The sequence below is a fragment of the Suricata suricatta genome, chromosome 3 (genome assembly GCF_006229205.1).
Source record: "Suricata suricatta isolate VVHF042 chromosome 3, meerkat_22Aug2017_6uvM2_HiC, whole genome shotgun sequence".
Classification (NCBI taxonomy): Eukaryota; Metazoa; Chordata; class Mammalia; order Carnivora; family Herpestidae; genus Suricata; species Suricata suricatta.
Window position 1 is genome coordinate 37,651,571 of NC_043702.1, and position 13,328 is coordinate 37,664,898.

Here is a 13,328-nt window from a genome sequence, read left to right on the forward strand (position 1 = left end):
GAATAAATATTTCTCAAAGAAGACCTACAGATGGACAACAGACACATGGAAAACTGCTCAACATCCTAATCATCAGGGAAATGGGAATCAAAACCTGTTTCAAATCAAAACCTATATCAAAACCTCAAAACCTGAGCTAAAAACCACACGAGCTATCCACCTAACACCTGTCAGAATAACTAGAATAAAAGACCTGCAAGAACAAGTGTTGGTGAGGATGTGGAGAAAAAGGAACCCTCATGCACTGTTGGGAATGCAAACTTGTGGTACAGCCACTGTGGAAAACCCTATGGAGTGTCCTCAAAAAGTTAAAGAAATACCACACAATCCAGCAATCCCACTACTTACCAAAGAAAACCCTAATTCAAAAAGATATTCGCGTCCCTATGTTTACGGTAGCATTCTCTACACTAGCCAAGATACAGAAACTTTCCTCTTTGTTAGTAGATGATTTTGCTTCCTACTGAAAAGCATTTTATTCCACTAGTTTTCTGAGGCCTTTAGGCACAGAGTTAAAGAAGGGCTTATGGCAGGGGTTCAAGCACCTAGTTTAAGTTAGGAGGGTAAGTGTGATGATCAGTAATCAAAGGCTATTCACTTCTCCAGACAGAAGCCCCCTCTGCCTTCAGCTGTTCAGTGGCGGCACCACATTGGCTCAAAGGCGCCACCGCGTGTTCTGGAAAGTGTCTCCTGCAGGATCGCACTACTAGTTCCCTGGGTGCTGTCCCAGGAGCAACAAGACGACCGGAAACCCAGCCTGCGAAGGCCTGTTGCTTAGCAACGAATGCGGCGGGACGCTAGACCTCCTCGGCGCCGAGGGAGCCGAGAGGCTGCGGGCTGGGTCCCTGGACGCCACTTCTCCCGCCTTAGGGGCGCCGGGCTGGAGCGACCGAGGAGCCACCAGGTGACTCGAGTGCGTCCTCACAGCCATGAGCAGTGAGCAGGTGAGATGGTCCTCGCCAGGCTGGCCCTGCAGCGAAGCTTGCTTCCTGCCTCAGAAGTGATTGAAGCCTGGTCTTCCAGTTTCCCAGTCGCGACCCTGCGGGGTACAGCTTCCTTCACCCTAGTTACATCTGGGACATTGAGCGCTTTCCGTGAAAACCCTTAAATGTCTTCTTCCCAACCGGTCGTCCTTGATGTTGTCCTAACAACCAACCATTTTAGCCGAGCGGTGCGCTAGCAGTTAAAATCACAGCCCCAGAGGGTCCCCCCTAATGGTGGGGGGAGCGCCGTGGGGAGTTGCAGTGGGTTTAGACTCTTTAGGGTTGGAATCCAAGCTCTTTCCTGGCTGTGAAACTTGGGGGAAATCACTTTATCTTTCTAACCTTTTCTCCCTTTTATGCGGGGTGGGGGAGGGGCAGAAGGGCTGGGCAATCAGAACTTCTTCCCTTTTTAAGGTTGTGAAATTCAAACCCGTCTGTGAGAGGGTTTGGTAAGTGGCAAATGGCATTTCTTAGGAAAATATCCCCAGGACAGGTAATGAAAGATGCGTGTTGCAATACCCACTTTTCAGAACTTTATTGAACTTAAGAGCAACTGTAAACAAAAGAAATGCAGAACAACGGCCAACTTTTTAAAGCGGGAACAGAATGGGAAGGAGTTAAGCATGGGCATGATTCTGGCTAGCGAGGAAACAATTTAACGATTCATCCCTAGATGAATACAGAAAAGGCTCCTTAAGCATGGTGGTACTGAATGGAAAAGAGTTGCTTGAAAGCCTGCAGATTTTGCATAGCTTCTTTGTTTTAACACTAAACTATAATTCTTTCCTTTTCAATGCTTCCTCCTGGGTTTTTTTTTTTTTTTTTGGTAGTGTTTATTGCGGAAAGGAGGTTAAAAAGTAATTTATTCGCCTATCCATTGGGTTATAGATTACTAACAAAATGTCAACCCTCATTCATTAATCAAATAATGCTTAAATGCTCAAGAAAACCTAGTTTTAGCATTTGATTGAAATGTGTGATAAACTGAGAACTAAGAAACACTGATTCACTTGCCATATAATTAGTAATTAGTGGTAAAAACAAATGAACAGACAAAAAAAACAACCAAAAAATGATACAGGTAACTTAAAAACTGAGCTGTCAGATTAATATACTGTACTAGTGATTGTTTTTGTGATCCTTTAATCAAAGTCCTTTTAAAATTTGATATCACCATCCATAGGCATTAAGCAACTTACTTGCACATTGCTCTTATCAGTCTTTGGCCTGATCTTGAACCATAGCCTGTGTTGTTGAAATTTAAAATACATGTTTGCCATATTGCAATGGTGTTTCTGAACTCCTATTATTTTCCAAACCCCCAAGCTGACCAACTTACAACTAAAGAAGATCCATTAAAAACCTATTGGCAGTTAGGTTTTAAATTTTGCTTTACCTTAATACAAGTGATGTTTGGAAATGACATCCCTTATCTGTTCCCCACTCCTCCTAAGTGGACCTATATTATTGAAGAGGCATTATTGGGATCTTGAGAGAAAGTTGCACGAACCCATCTAGGATTACTTCCATTTTTTTAAACACCATTTTTAAACAGCAGAGGTCCCTCTCCCACTGCGTTGGTTTTTTGGTGATTTAAAAACCCTTGGCACTCTCATTTATGCTAATTTCAAATGCAGCTTTCGTTTTGAAAGGATAAAAGCTTTTATATTTTAACCTAAAACAAATGGAATGGATTAAACTTTGGAAATGCCATTCTTATGTGACATTTACTTATGTATTCATTTAGTTTGAAAAAGTGAGCAGGTGGTAAATCATATTTGCTGAAGGAGATTTTAACATATTCATCTCATTTGTGGAAGTTTGAGAGTGACATGGCATTTTTTAGGAATAGAGGTCTGAGTTCTTAAGTTAGGTGTATAAAAGAAGCATCAAGCTCTTGCAACTGCTCATTTCAATTTTAAAATTAAAACCTAAAGTAAGACACTTGAGCTTCAGGAAGAACTTTAAGGGTTTAAAGATAATAATACACAAAGACCATGGAGTGCCCCCGAATCCACCGTCTATGGTGGGCAGGTAAGGAGGAAAGTCCTCAACTCCTCTCTCCGGGAGCACTTTTCCCAATTGTTAGATCAAGTACTATCATTGTGCATGTTCCTAAATATGTGTAGGATATTTCCTAAATATCTTCTTGATGTCTTTGCTTACACAGAAGATCAGAGCACAAACAGTTTGATATGAGGCCCACCCTTTGGTGATAACTTTAATAACCATAATGCAAATCCGTGACAACTATGTTACATCAACCTTAATAAATTTTGAGAAGATTGTTTTAACCAGACACACACAGGTTCTGGTTATTTGATCAGAGTGGTTAAACTTAGATTATAACAGATTTATAATCTCCCAATAGACAAGTAGTTGAAAATAAAAATAAAAACTAAATGCAAAGCCAGACTGCTTAAGGAAGATCTAGACTCCTTAGCAATTTTAATTTTAGTAAATTTCTATTCGTTACGATAGAACAGAAAACAGGACCATCTCAAAGGGATTTAGTTGAAAATTTACAAAGAGACCGTTTTCAGTGGTGTGGGTAAGGTTAAGGGAAAGAGCCGAGGAGGATGAGGAGGCACTTAAAGATTAACAGCAATAGGAAGTCATTACCGTTCCGAGGCCTAATCAGGAATTACCATTTACCATTTACCAGTCCAGTTATCTTTACCATGATCTAAAACCCGGTATGAGGTGGGAGTTTGGAATGGTAGCTTCCTGATAGGAGCCGAGCTCTGGAAGAATCCCACTACTAACAGAACTATGGGAAACATGACGACAGGAGAGAACTATCCCAAACTCTTTCCCCTCCTGCTTTATAGTCGCCTCTGGTGCTTCTCATTGCTTACTTCCCACCAGAGGCCAGCGGGCGGGGAGCCCCAGTGAGGTCCATATGTAGTATTCAGCCTTTCAGGGAGGGGTGGGGGAAGCCTGGAGACCTGGCCAAACAAACACAACCATCACAGAAATTATAAGTAGATGCAGCTTTCATAGACCTTCCCATATTGACAAAGCAGTTGGGATAAATAGTTTGTAAGTCTGTTTTGCAGATGCTAGGATTCATTTTCCCATTTAAAATATTTATACCTAAAAATAAACCTAACAAAAAATGTAGAAGACCCTTATGAAGAATATTATGAAATGTTATTGAAGGACATACTCCCAGGATCTGAATGAATAAGTATTGTCATGAAAAAGAAGAGTCAGTATCCTAATTATCAGTTTCTTTCATGTTATTCTAGAAATTCAATGTACTCTTTTAAAAATTAAAAAAAAAATTTTTTTTAATGCTTTTTATTTATTTTTGAGAGATAGAGACTGCACAAGCAGGGGAGGGTCAGAGAGAGAGGGAGGTACAGAATCTGAAACAGGCTCCAGGCTCTGAGCTAGCTGTCAGCACAGAGCCCCGCCTGAGGCTTGAACCCACGAACCGTGAGATCATGACCTGAGCTGAAGTCTATGCTTAACCAACTGAGCAGCCCAGGCACCCCAAATTCTTATCAAAATTCCAGAAAGTTTTATGCAACATTGATAAAATTCACTTGGTAGAAAAAAGGTCAAGATTGTCCCATAATTTTTTTTGTTGAGGTGTATTTGACATACAATGTTATATTAGTTTTAGGTGTACAGGACGGTGATTTGTCAAGTTTATATGTTGTGCTTACCACAAGCGTAGCTACCGTCTGTCATCATAAAATGCTATTCCAGTACCACTGACTAGATTCCCTATAATATACTTCTGATTCTCATGACTTCTTCATCACGTAACTGGAAGCATGTATCTCCCACTCCGCTTCACCCATTTTTGCCTATCCCCTACCTTCCTCCTTTCTGGCAACCATCAGTTCTCTGTATTTATGGGTCTGTTTCTGCTTTTTGTTAATTTGTTTCTTTTTTGTAGATTCCACATATAAGTAAAATCCTGTGATATTTATGCTAACTTATTTCATTTGGCATAATATTCTTTAGGTCCATCCCATGATGTTGCAAATGACAAGATCTCCTTTTTTAATGACTGAGTTGTATTTTATTGTGTGTATCTGTGTATGTATACCACAACTTTATCTGCTTATATATGGATGGACACCGGGGCTGCTTCCACATCTTGGCTGTTGTAAATAATGCTTCAATAAACATAGGGGAGCATATATCTTTTCAAATTGGTGATTTCATTTTCTTTGGGTAAATCCCCAGTACCAGAACAGATGGATCATAATGGACTTTTTTTTTTTTTTTTTGAGGAAACTTCATACTGTTTTCTACAGTGGTTGCACCAATTTACATTCCATCAACAGTGCACGAGGTTCTTTTTTCTTTATATACTCATGAAGGTTCGTTTCTCTTCACATATTCGCCAGCACTTATTTTTCTGGTTTTGAGTATAGTCACTTTGACAGGTGTGAGGTGATCTCTCATTGTGGTTTTGATTTGAATTTCTCTAATGATTAGTGATGTTAAGCACTTTTCCATTTCTGTTATTTGTATATCGTGTTTGGCACAGTGCCTTTTCAGGTCCTCTGACTGTATTATTTTTTTAAAGTTTATTTATTTTGAGAAAGAGAAAAAAGGAACCCAAGTGGAGGACAGAAGGAGACAGAGAAGCTCAAGCAGGCTCCATGCTATCAGTCCAGAGCTCAATGTGGGGCTCAAACCCATGAACTGTGAGATCATGACTTGAGCTAAAATCAAGAGTTGGGTGCTTAACTGACCTAGCCACCCAGGTACCCCTGCCTATTTTTTTAATTAGATTTTTTTTTTGGTGTTGAGTTAGAGCAGTTCTTTGTACACTCTCAGGATTAACCCCTTAGTGAGAAATAATTTTCAAGTTTCTTCTCCCATTTAGTAGGCTGCTTTTATTGTTTTGGTGATGGTTTCTTTTACTGTGCAAAGGCTTTCTATTTGTGTAGTCCTGAAGTTGAATTTTGTTTTTGTTTCCCTTGCCTGAAGAGACACGTCTAGAGAAATGTTGCTAAAGCCAATGCCAAAGAGATTATTGCCTAAAAGTTTGGTGTTTTCAGTTCTGACATTTAGGTGTTTAATATGTTTTTTTGTTTGTTTATTTGTTTGCTGTCATTGTCTGGGCAACACAGTGGTTGCTTTTCTGTTCTTTTCTTTTTGTTTTTATTAATAGTTTGTTGCCAAGTTGGTTTCCATATAACACTCAGTGCTCTTCCCCACAAGTGCCTCCCTCCATGATCATCACCCCTTTCCTCCTCCGTCTTCAGCCTTTAGTTTGTTTTCAGTATTCAAGAGTCTCTCATGATTTGCCTCCCTCCCCCTCCCTAACTTTCTTTTTCCCCCACTTCCCCTTCCCATGGTCCCTCATTTGGTTTCTCCTGTTAGACCTATGAGTGAAAACATATGGTATCTGTTCTTCTCTGCCTGACTTATTTCACTTAGCATGACACCCTCGAGGTCCATCTGCTTTGCTACAAATGGCCATATTTCATTCTTTCTCATTGCCATGTAGGACTCCATTGTGTATGTATACCACACCTTCTTTATCCATTCACGGGTTAATGGACATTTAGCCTCTTTCCATGATTTGGCAATTGTTGAAAGTGCTGCTATGAACATTGGGGTAAATGTGCCCCTATGCATCAACACTTCTGTATCCCTTGGGTAGATCCCCAGCAGTTCTACTGGTGGGTTATAAGGGAGTTCTATTGATAGTTTTTTGGGGAACTTCCACGGTTTTCCAGAGTGGCTGTACCAGTTTACATTCCCACCAACAGTGTAGGAGGGTGCCCGTTTCTCCACATCCTCACCAGCATCTATAGTCTCTTGACTTGTTTATTTTGAGCATTGTTTCATGTGCCTGTTGGCCATCTGGATGTCCTCTTTGAGGAAGTGTCTATTCATGTCTTCTGCCAATTTCTTCACTGGATTACTCGTTTTTCAGGTGTGCAGTTTGGTGAATTCCTTGTAGATTTTGGATACTAGCCCTTTATCCGATATGCCATTTGCCACTATCTTTTCCCACTCTTTTTCTTGCCTATTTGTCTTTTTTATTGTTTCCTTTGCAGTGCAGAAGGTTTTTATCTTGATGAGGTCCCAGGAGTTCAGTTTTGCTCTTGATTCCCTTGCCTTTGGGGATGTGTCATCAAGGAGGAAATTGCTGTGATTAAGGTCAAGGAGGCTATTTCCTGCTTTGTCCTCTAGGGTTTTGATGGTTTCCTGTCTCACATTCAGGTCCTTCAGCCATTTTGAGTTTATTTTTGTGTGCGGTGTAAGAAAGTGGTCTAGTTTGATTCTTCTGCATGTTGCTGTCCAGCTCTACCAACACCACCTGCTAAAGAGGCTTTTTCCCATTGGATATTCTTTCCTGCTTTGTCAAAGATTAATTGGTCATACATTTCTGGGTCCAGTTCTGGGTTCTCTATTCTGTTCCATTGGTCTATGTGTCTGTTTTTATGCCAATATCATACTGTCTTGATAATGACAGCTTTGTAGTAGAGGCTAAAGCCTGGGATTGTGATGCCTCCCATTTTGGTTTTCTTATTCAATATGACTTTGGCATTTTGGGGTTTTTTGTGGTTCCATACAAATTTTAGGATAGTTTGTTCTAGTTTTGAGAAGAATGCTGGTGCAATTTTAATTGGGATTGCATTGAATGTGTAGATTGCTTTGGGTAGTAATGACATTTTAACAATGTTTATTCTTTTAATCCATAAGCATGAATGTTTTTCCATTTTTTTGTATCTTCCTTAATTTCTTTCATAAGCTTTCTATAGTTTTCATCATATAGGTCTTTTACATCTTTGGTTAGGTTTATTTCTAGGTATTTTATGGTTTTCTGTGCAATTGTGAATGGGATCAATTTCTTGATTTCTCTTTCTGTTACTCCATTATTGGTGTATAAAAATGCAACTGACTTCTATACATTGATTTTGTACCCTGCAACTTTACTGAATTCACTGATCAGTTCTAGAAGGCTTCTGGTGGAGTAGATCGGGTTTTCCATGTAGAGTATCTTGTCATCTGCAAAAAGTGAAAGTCTAACACCTTCTTTGCTGATGCTGATGCTTTTTATTTCCTTTTGTTGTCTGATTGCTGATGCTAGGACTTCCAGCACTATGTTAAATAACAGTGGTGAGAGTGGACAACCTTATGTTCCTGATGTCAGGGGGAAAGCTCTCAGTTTTTCCCCATTGAGGATGACATTAGCTGTGGACTTGTCATAAACTGCTTTTATAATGTTTAAGTAAGTTCCTTCTATCCTGACTTACTCAAGGGTTTTTATTAAGAAGGGATGCTGTATTTTTGTCAAATGCTTTTTCTGCATCTATTGACAGGATCATATGGTTTTTATCTTTTTTGTTAACATGATATATCACATTGATAGATTTGCAAATATTGAACTAGCCTTGTAACTCAGGAATGAATTCCACTTGATCATGATGGGTAATTGTTTATATATTCTGTTGAATTCTATTTGTCAGTATCTTGTTGAGTATTTTTGCATCTGTATTCATTAAGGATATTGGCCTGCAGTTCTCTTTTTTTGTTGGGTCTCTGTCTGGTTTGGGAATCAAAGTAATGCTGGCTTTGTAGCACGAGTTTGGAAGTTTTCCTTCTATTTCTATTTTATGGAATAGCTTGAGTAGGATGGGTGGTAACTCTGCCCTAAATGTCTGTTAGAATTCCCCTGGGAAGCCATTCAGCCCCGGGCTCTTGTTTGTTGGGAGATTTTTGATAACTGATTCGATTTCTTTAATGGTTATGGGGCTGTTCAGATTTTCTAGCTCTTCCCATTTGAATTTTGGTAATGCATGTATGTTTAGGAATATGTCCATTTCTTCTAGGTTGTCCAGTTTGTTGGCATATAGTTTTTCATACTATTCCCTGATGATTGCTTGTATTTCTGAGGGATTGGTTTTAATAGATCCATTTTCACTCATGATTTTGTCTATTTGGGTGTTTTTTCTTAGGAGCCTGCCTAGAAGTTTATCAATTTTATTTTTTCAAAAAACCAACTCTTGGTTTCATCTGTTCAACATTTTGGGGAGGGGATTCTTTATTGTTTATTTCTACCTGATCTTTATTATCTCTCTTCCTCTGCTGGGTTTGGGGTGCTCTTTCTGCTCCTCTTCTAGTTTCCTTAGGTGTGCTATTAGATTTTGAGTTTGCGCTTTTTCTAGTTTCTTGAAATAGGCCTGCATTGCAATAAACTTTACTCTTAGGACTGCCTTTGCTGTGTTCCAGAGAGTTTGAATTTTTGTATTTTCATTTTCATTTGTTTCCATATGTTTTTCTGGTTCTTCTCTAAGTGCCTGTTTGGCCCAATCATTCTTCAGTAAGGTATTTTTTAACCTCCACATTTTTGGAGGTTTACCAGACTTCTTCCTGTGATTGATTTCAGGTTTCATAGCATTGTGATCTGAACGTGTGCATGGTATGATCTCAGTTCGTTTGTATTTATGGAGGGCTGTTTTATGACCCTGTATGTGATCTATCTTAGAGAATCTGGCATGTGCATTCAAGAAGAAAGTGTATTCCCTAGCTTCAGGATGCAGAGTTCTAAATATATCTATTAATTCCATCTGTTCCAATGTGCCATTCAGGTCCATTGATTCTTTAGTGATTGTCTGGTTCAGCTATCCCTTGCTGTAACTGGCTGAGATAAGCACATTCTTATCAACAAGATTGTTTGTTTGTGATTAGTTGTTTTATGTACTTGGGCGCTCCCGAATTCAGTGCATAGATGTTTATAATTGTTAGCTTTTCCTGATGGAGAGACCCTGTAATGTTTATATAATGTCCTTCTTCATCTTTTGTTACTGCCTTTACTTTAAAGCCCAGTTTGTCTGCTATAAGTATGGCTACTCCGGCTTTCTTTTGCCTTCCAGTTGCATGATAGATATTTCTCCATTCACTTTCAATCTGAAGGTGTCTTCAGGTCTAAGGTGAGTCTCTTATAGACAGCAAATAGATGTATTTTGGATTTTTATCCATTCTGCTACCCTATGTTGTTTGATTGGAGCATTCAGTTTATTTACATTCAGTGTTATGTAACTGTAGAGTTCATGTTTGCAATGATGTCTCTGGTACCTTATATTCCTTACTACATTTCCCTCACAGAGTCCCTCTTAGAATTTCTTGTAGGGCTGGTTTGGTGGTGATGAATTCTCTCAATTTTTGTTTATTTGGGAAAACTATCTATCCTTCTATTTCGAATGAAAGGCTCGCTGGATAAAGGATTTTTGGATGCATACTTTTCCTGTTCATCACATTGAAGATTTCCTGCCATTCCTTTCTGACCTGCCAAGTTTCAGTAGATAGGTCTGTAACCATTCTGATAGGTTTCCCTTTGTATGTTAGGTCCCTTTTATCCCTAGCTGCTTTCAGAATTCTCTTTATCCTTATATTTTTCCAGTTTCACTATGATATGTCATGCCAAAGGTTGTTTCAAGTTACATCTTAGGGGAGCTCTATGCACCTCTTAATTTCAATGTCTGTTTCCTTCCCCAGATTTGGGAAGTTTTCAGCTATAATTTGATCAAGCACCCCTTCAGGACCTATTTTTCTTTCTTCCTCTTCAGGAGCTCCTATGATACAGATACTGTTCCATTTGATTGTATGACTCAGGTCTCGAATTCTCGTTTTGTGGTCCTGTATCAATTTCTTTCTCTTTTTCTTGACTTCCTCTTTTGCTATAACTGTGTCTTCTAATTTACCTATACTCCTCTCTGCCTCTTCAATCTGTGCAGTGGCCACCTCCATTTTATTCACCTTATTTGTAGCATTTTTTAAACTCATCACAGCTATTTTGAAGGTCCATAGTCTTTGTATCAGCTTCTCTGATGGTTTTTTTCAATTCTGGTGATTAATGTTATGACAATTGTTCTAAATTCTTGTTCAGTTATGTTGCTTATGTCTGTTTTGAGCAGTTCTGTGGCTGTGATTTCTTCCTGGAATTTCTTTAGAGGAGAGTTCCTTAGTTTCATCATTTTGGCTAGCTTTCTGTCTCTTGTCAGTTTTAAAAGCCCATTATGCACTGTGTACCTGTTAATATTACTCTATTAAAGGAGGCTCATTGGCTGTCCCAGGCCTGTCATTTTAGGAAGTGTTCTTTTAATGGTGTCTCTCAGTTTCTCCTGTTGTACCCTTAGTTATTTTATTTCCCTGCTCATTGGTATTTGGGACTCTCCACCATGTGTACTTTGGCTTGTTTCTAGAGGTAGCCTCAGGCATCCATGAGGCTGTCATCTATAACGAGTCTATGCGCACCTCCCGTTCTTGCAGATCAGAATATTAAGGCTTTGGTCTTTCCCAGTTTGATCATTGCTGGAGGGGGATTACAGAGCTCCCTACTTCTTTGTCATCTTGCCTAATTCCTGATATGTTCTGTTCCATTGTTCTGTTCCATTGATTTGTATGTCTATTTTTGTTAGTATCGTAGTGTTTTAATTACTACAGCTTTATATTATATCATAAAACTTGGGATTGTGATGGCTCTAATTTTGTTCTTAAGATTGCTTTGGATATTATGGTCTATGTGGTTCCATACAAATTTTAGTATTCTAGTTCTGTGGAAAATGCTACTGGTATTTTGATAGGAATTACACTGAATCTATAGATTGCTTTGTATAGTATGAACATTTTAATAATATTAATCTTCCCAGTTGGTGAGCAGGAAATATCTTTTCATTAGTGTTGTCTTCAAATTCTTTGATCAATATTTTTTAAGTTTTAGAATACAGGTCTTACACCTCCTTGGCTGGGTTTATTCCTAGGTATTTTATTATATTCTGGTGCAATTATAAATGGAGTTTTTCTCTTCATGCTATTTATTAGTGTAGAGAAATTCATTGGGTTTTTGTGTATTAATTTTGTATCCTAAAACTTTAGTGAATTCACTTATTCTAAGAGTTTTTGGTGGAATCCTTAGGGTTTTTTATATATAGTATCATGTCATCTGGAAACAGTGAGTTTTACTTCTTTACCAATTTGAATGTCTTATATTTTTCTTGTTGGATGGCTGTGACTAGGACTTCTGGTACTATATTGAATAAAAATGGTGAGAGTATACATACTTGTTCCTGATCATAGAGGAAAAGCTTTTTACGGGAGTATGATGTTAGCCTTGGGTTTTTCATACATGGTGGCCCTTATTTGTTGAGGTATGTTTCCTCTAAACCTACTTTGTTGAGAGTTTCTATCATGAATTATTGCAGAAAAAGCATTTGACAAAAGTCAGCATCTATTGAGATCATATGATTTTTATCCTTTATTTCACTGAGGTGGTGTATCATGTTGATTTGTGAATATTGAACTATTCCTACATCCCCAGAATAAAGCCCACTTGACTGTGGTAATGATACTTTTAATGAATTGTCAAATGTGGTTTGCTGACATTTTGTTGAGGACTTTGCTTCTATGTCATCTGGGGTATGGGTCTGTAGTCGTCGTCATCTTTTTTTTTTTTTTTTTTTTGTAATAGTGTCTTTATCTAGTTTTTGTATCCGGGTAATGCTTATTTTATAGAAGATACTTGGAAACTTTCTTTCCCTTTTTTTTTTTTTTTTTTTTTTTTTAGACAGTTTGAGAATACGTACTAACTCTTCTTTAAATGTTTGGTAGAATTCACCTGTGAATCCATGTGGTTTTGAATTTTTCTTTGTTGGGGATTTTCTTTTCATTATTGATTCAGTTTCATTATTAGTAATTGGTCTGTTCAGGTTTTCTATTTCTTCCTGATTCAGTTTTGGAAGATTGTATGTTTCTAGGAATTTATCATTTCTTCTTGATTGTACAATTTGTTGACATAATTTTTCATGGTGTTCTGTTAAAAATTCATTGTATTACTGTAATGTTGGTTAATCTTTTTTCTATTTCAATTTTTATTTTATTTATGTCCTTTTTGTTTTTGTGTTTTATTTCTTCATGAGTCTGGCTAAAGGTTAATCAATTATTGATTTTTTTCAAAGAACTAGTGCTAGGTTTCATTGTTATTTTTTCATTTCATTTATTTATGTTTTTTATTATTTCCTTCTATCTACTAACTTTGGGCTTTGATCCTCTTTTTTTTTTTCCTCATAATATTTTACTGTCAAATTGTTTTCCATACAACACCCAGTGCTCTTCCCCTTACGTGCCCTCCACCATCACCACCACCTGTCTTCCCCCCCCACTCCCCCCCAACCCTCAGTTCATTTTCAGCATTCAATAGTCTCTCAAGTTTTGCATCCCTCTCTCTCCCCAACTCTCTCTCCCTCCTCTGCTCCCCCTGGTTCTCCATTAGGTCTCTCCTGTTTTCCTGCTAGACCTATGAGTGCAAACATATGGTTTCTGTCCTTCTCTGCCTGGCTTACTTCGCTCAGCATGACACCCTCA

The 13,328-nt window shown here is 38.3% G+C and overlaps 1 protein-coding gene across 1 annotated transcript in view; it reads left to right on the plus strand.

Annotated features, from left to right (window-relative positions):
- The first annotated feature begins 836 nt into the window (after positions 1-836).
- DNAH7 (dynein axonemal heavy chain 7) overlaps positions 837-13,328 on the plus strand; it is a 271,651-nt gene continuing 259,159 nt past the window's right edge. The window contains exon 1 of the mRNA XM_029934194.1: positions 837-944. Coding sequence (XP_029790054.1) covers positions 930-944 — 15 coding nt within the window. The 5' untranslated portion in view covers positions 837-929. The remainder of the gene's footprint in view (positions 945-13,328) is intronic.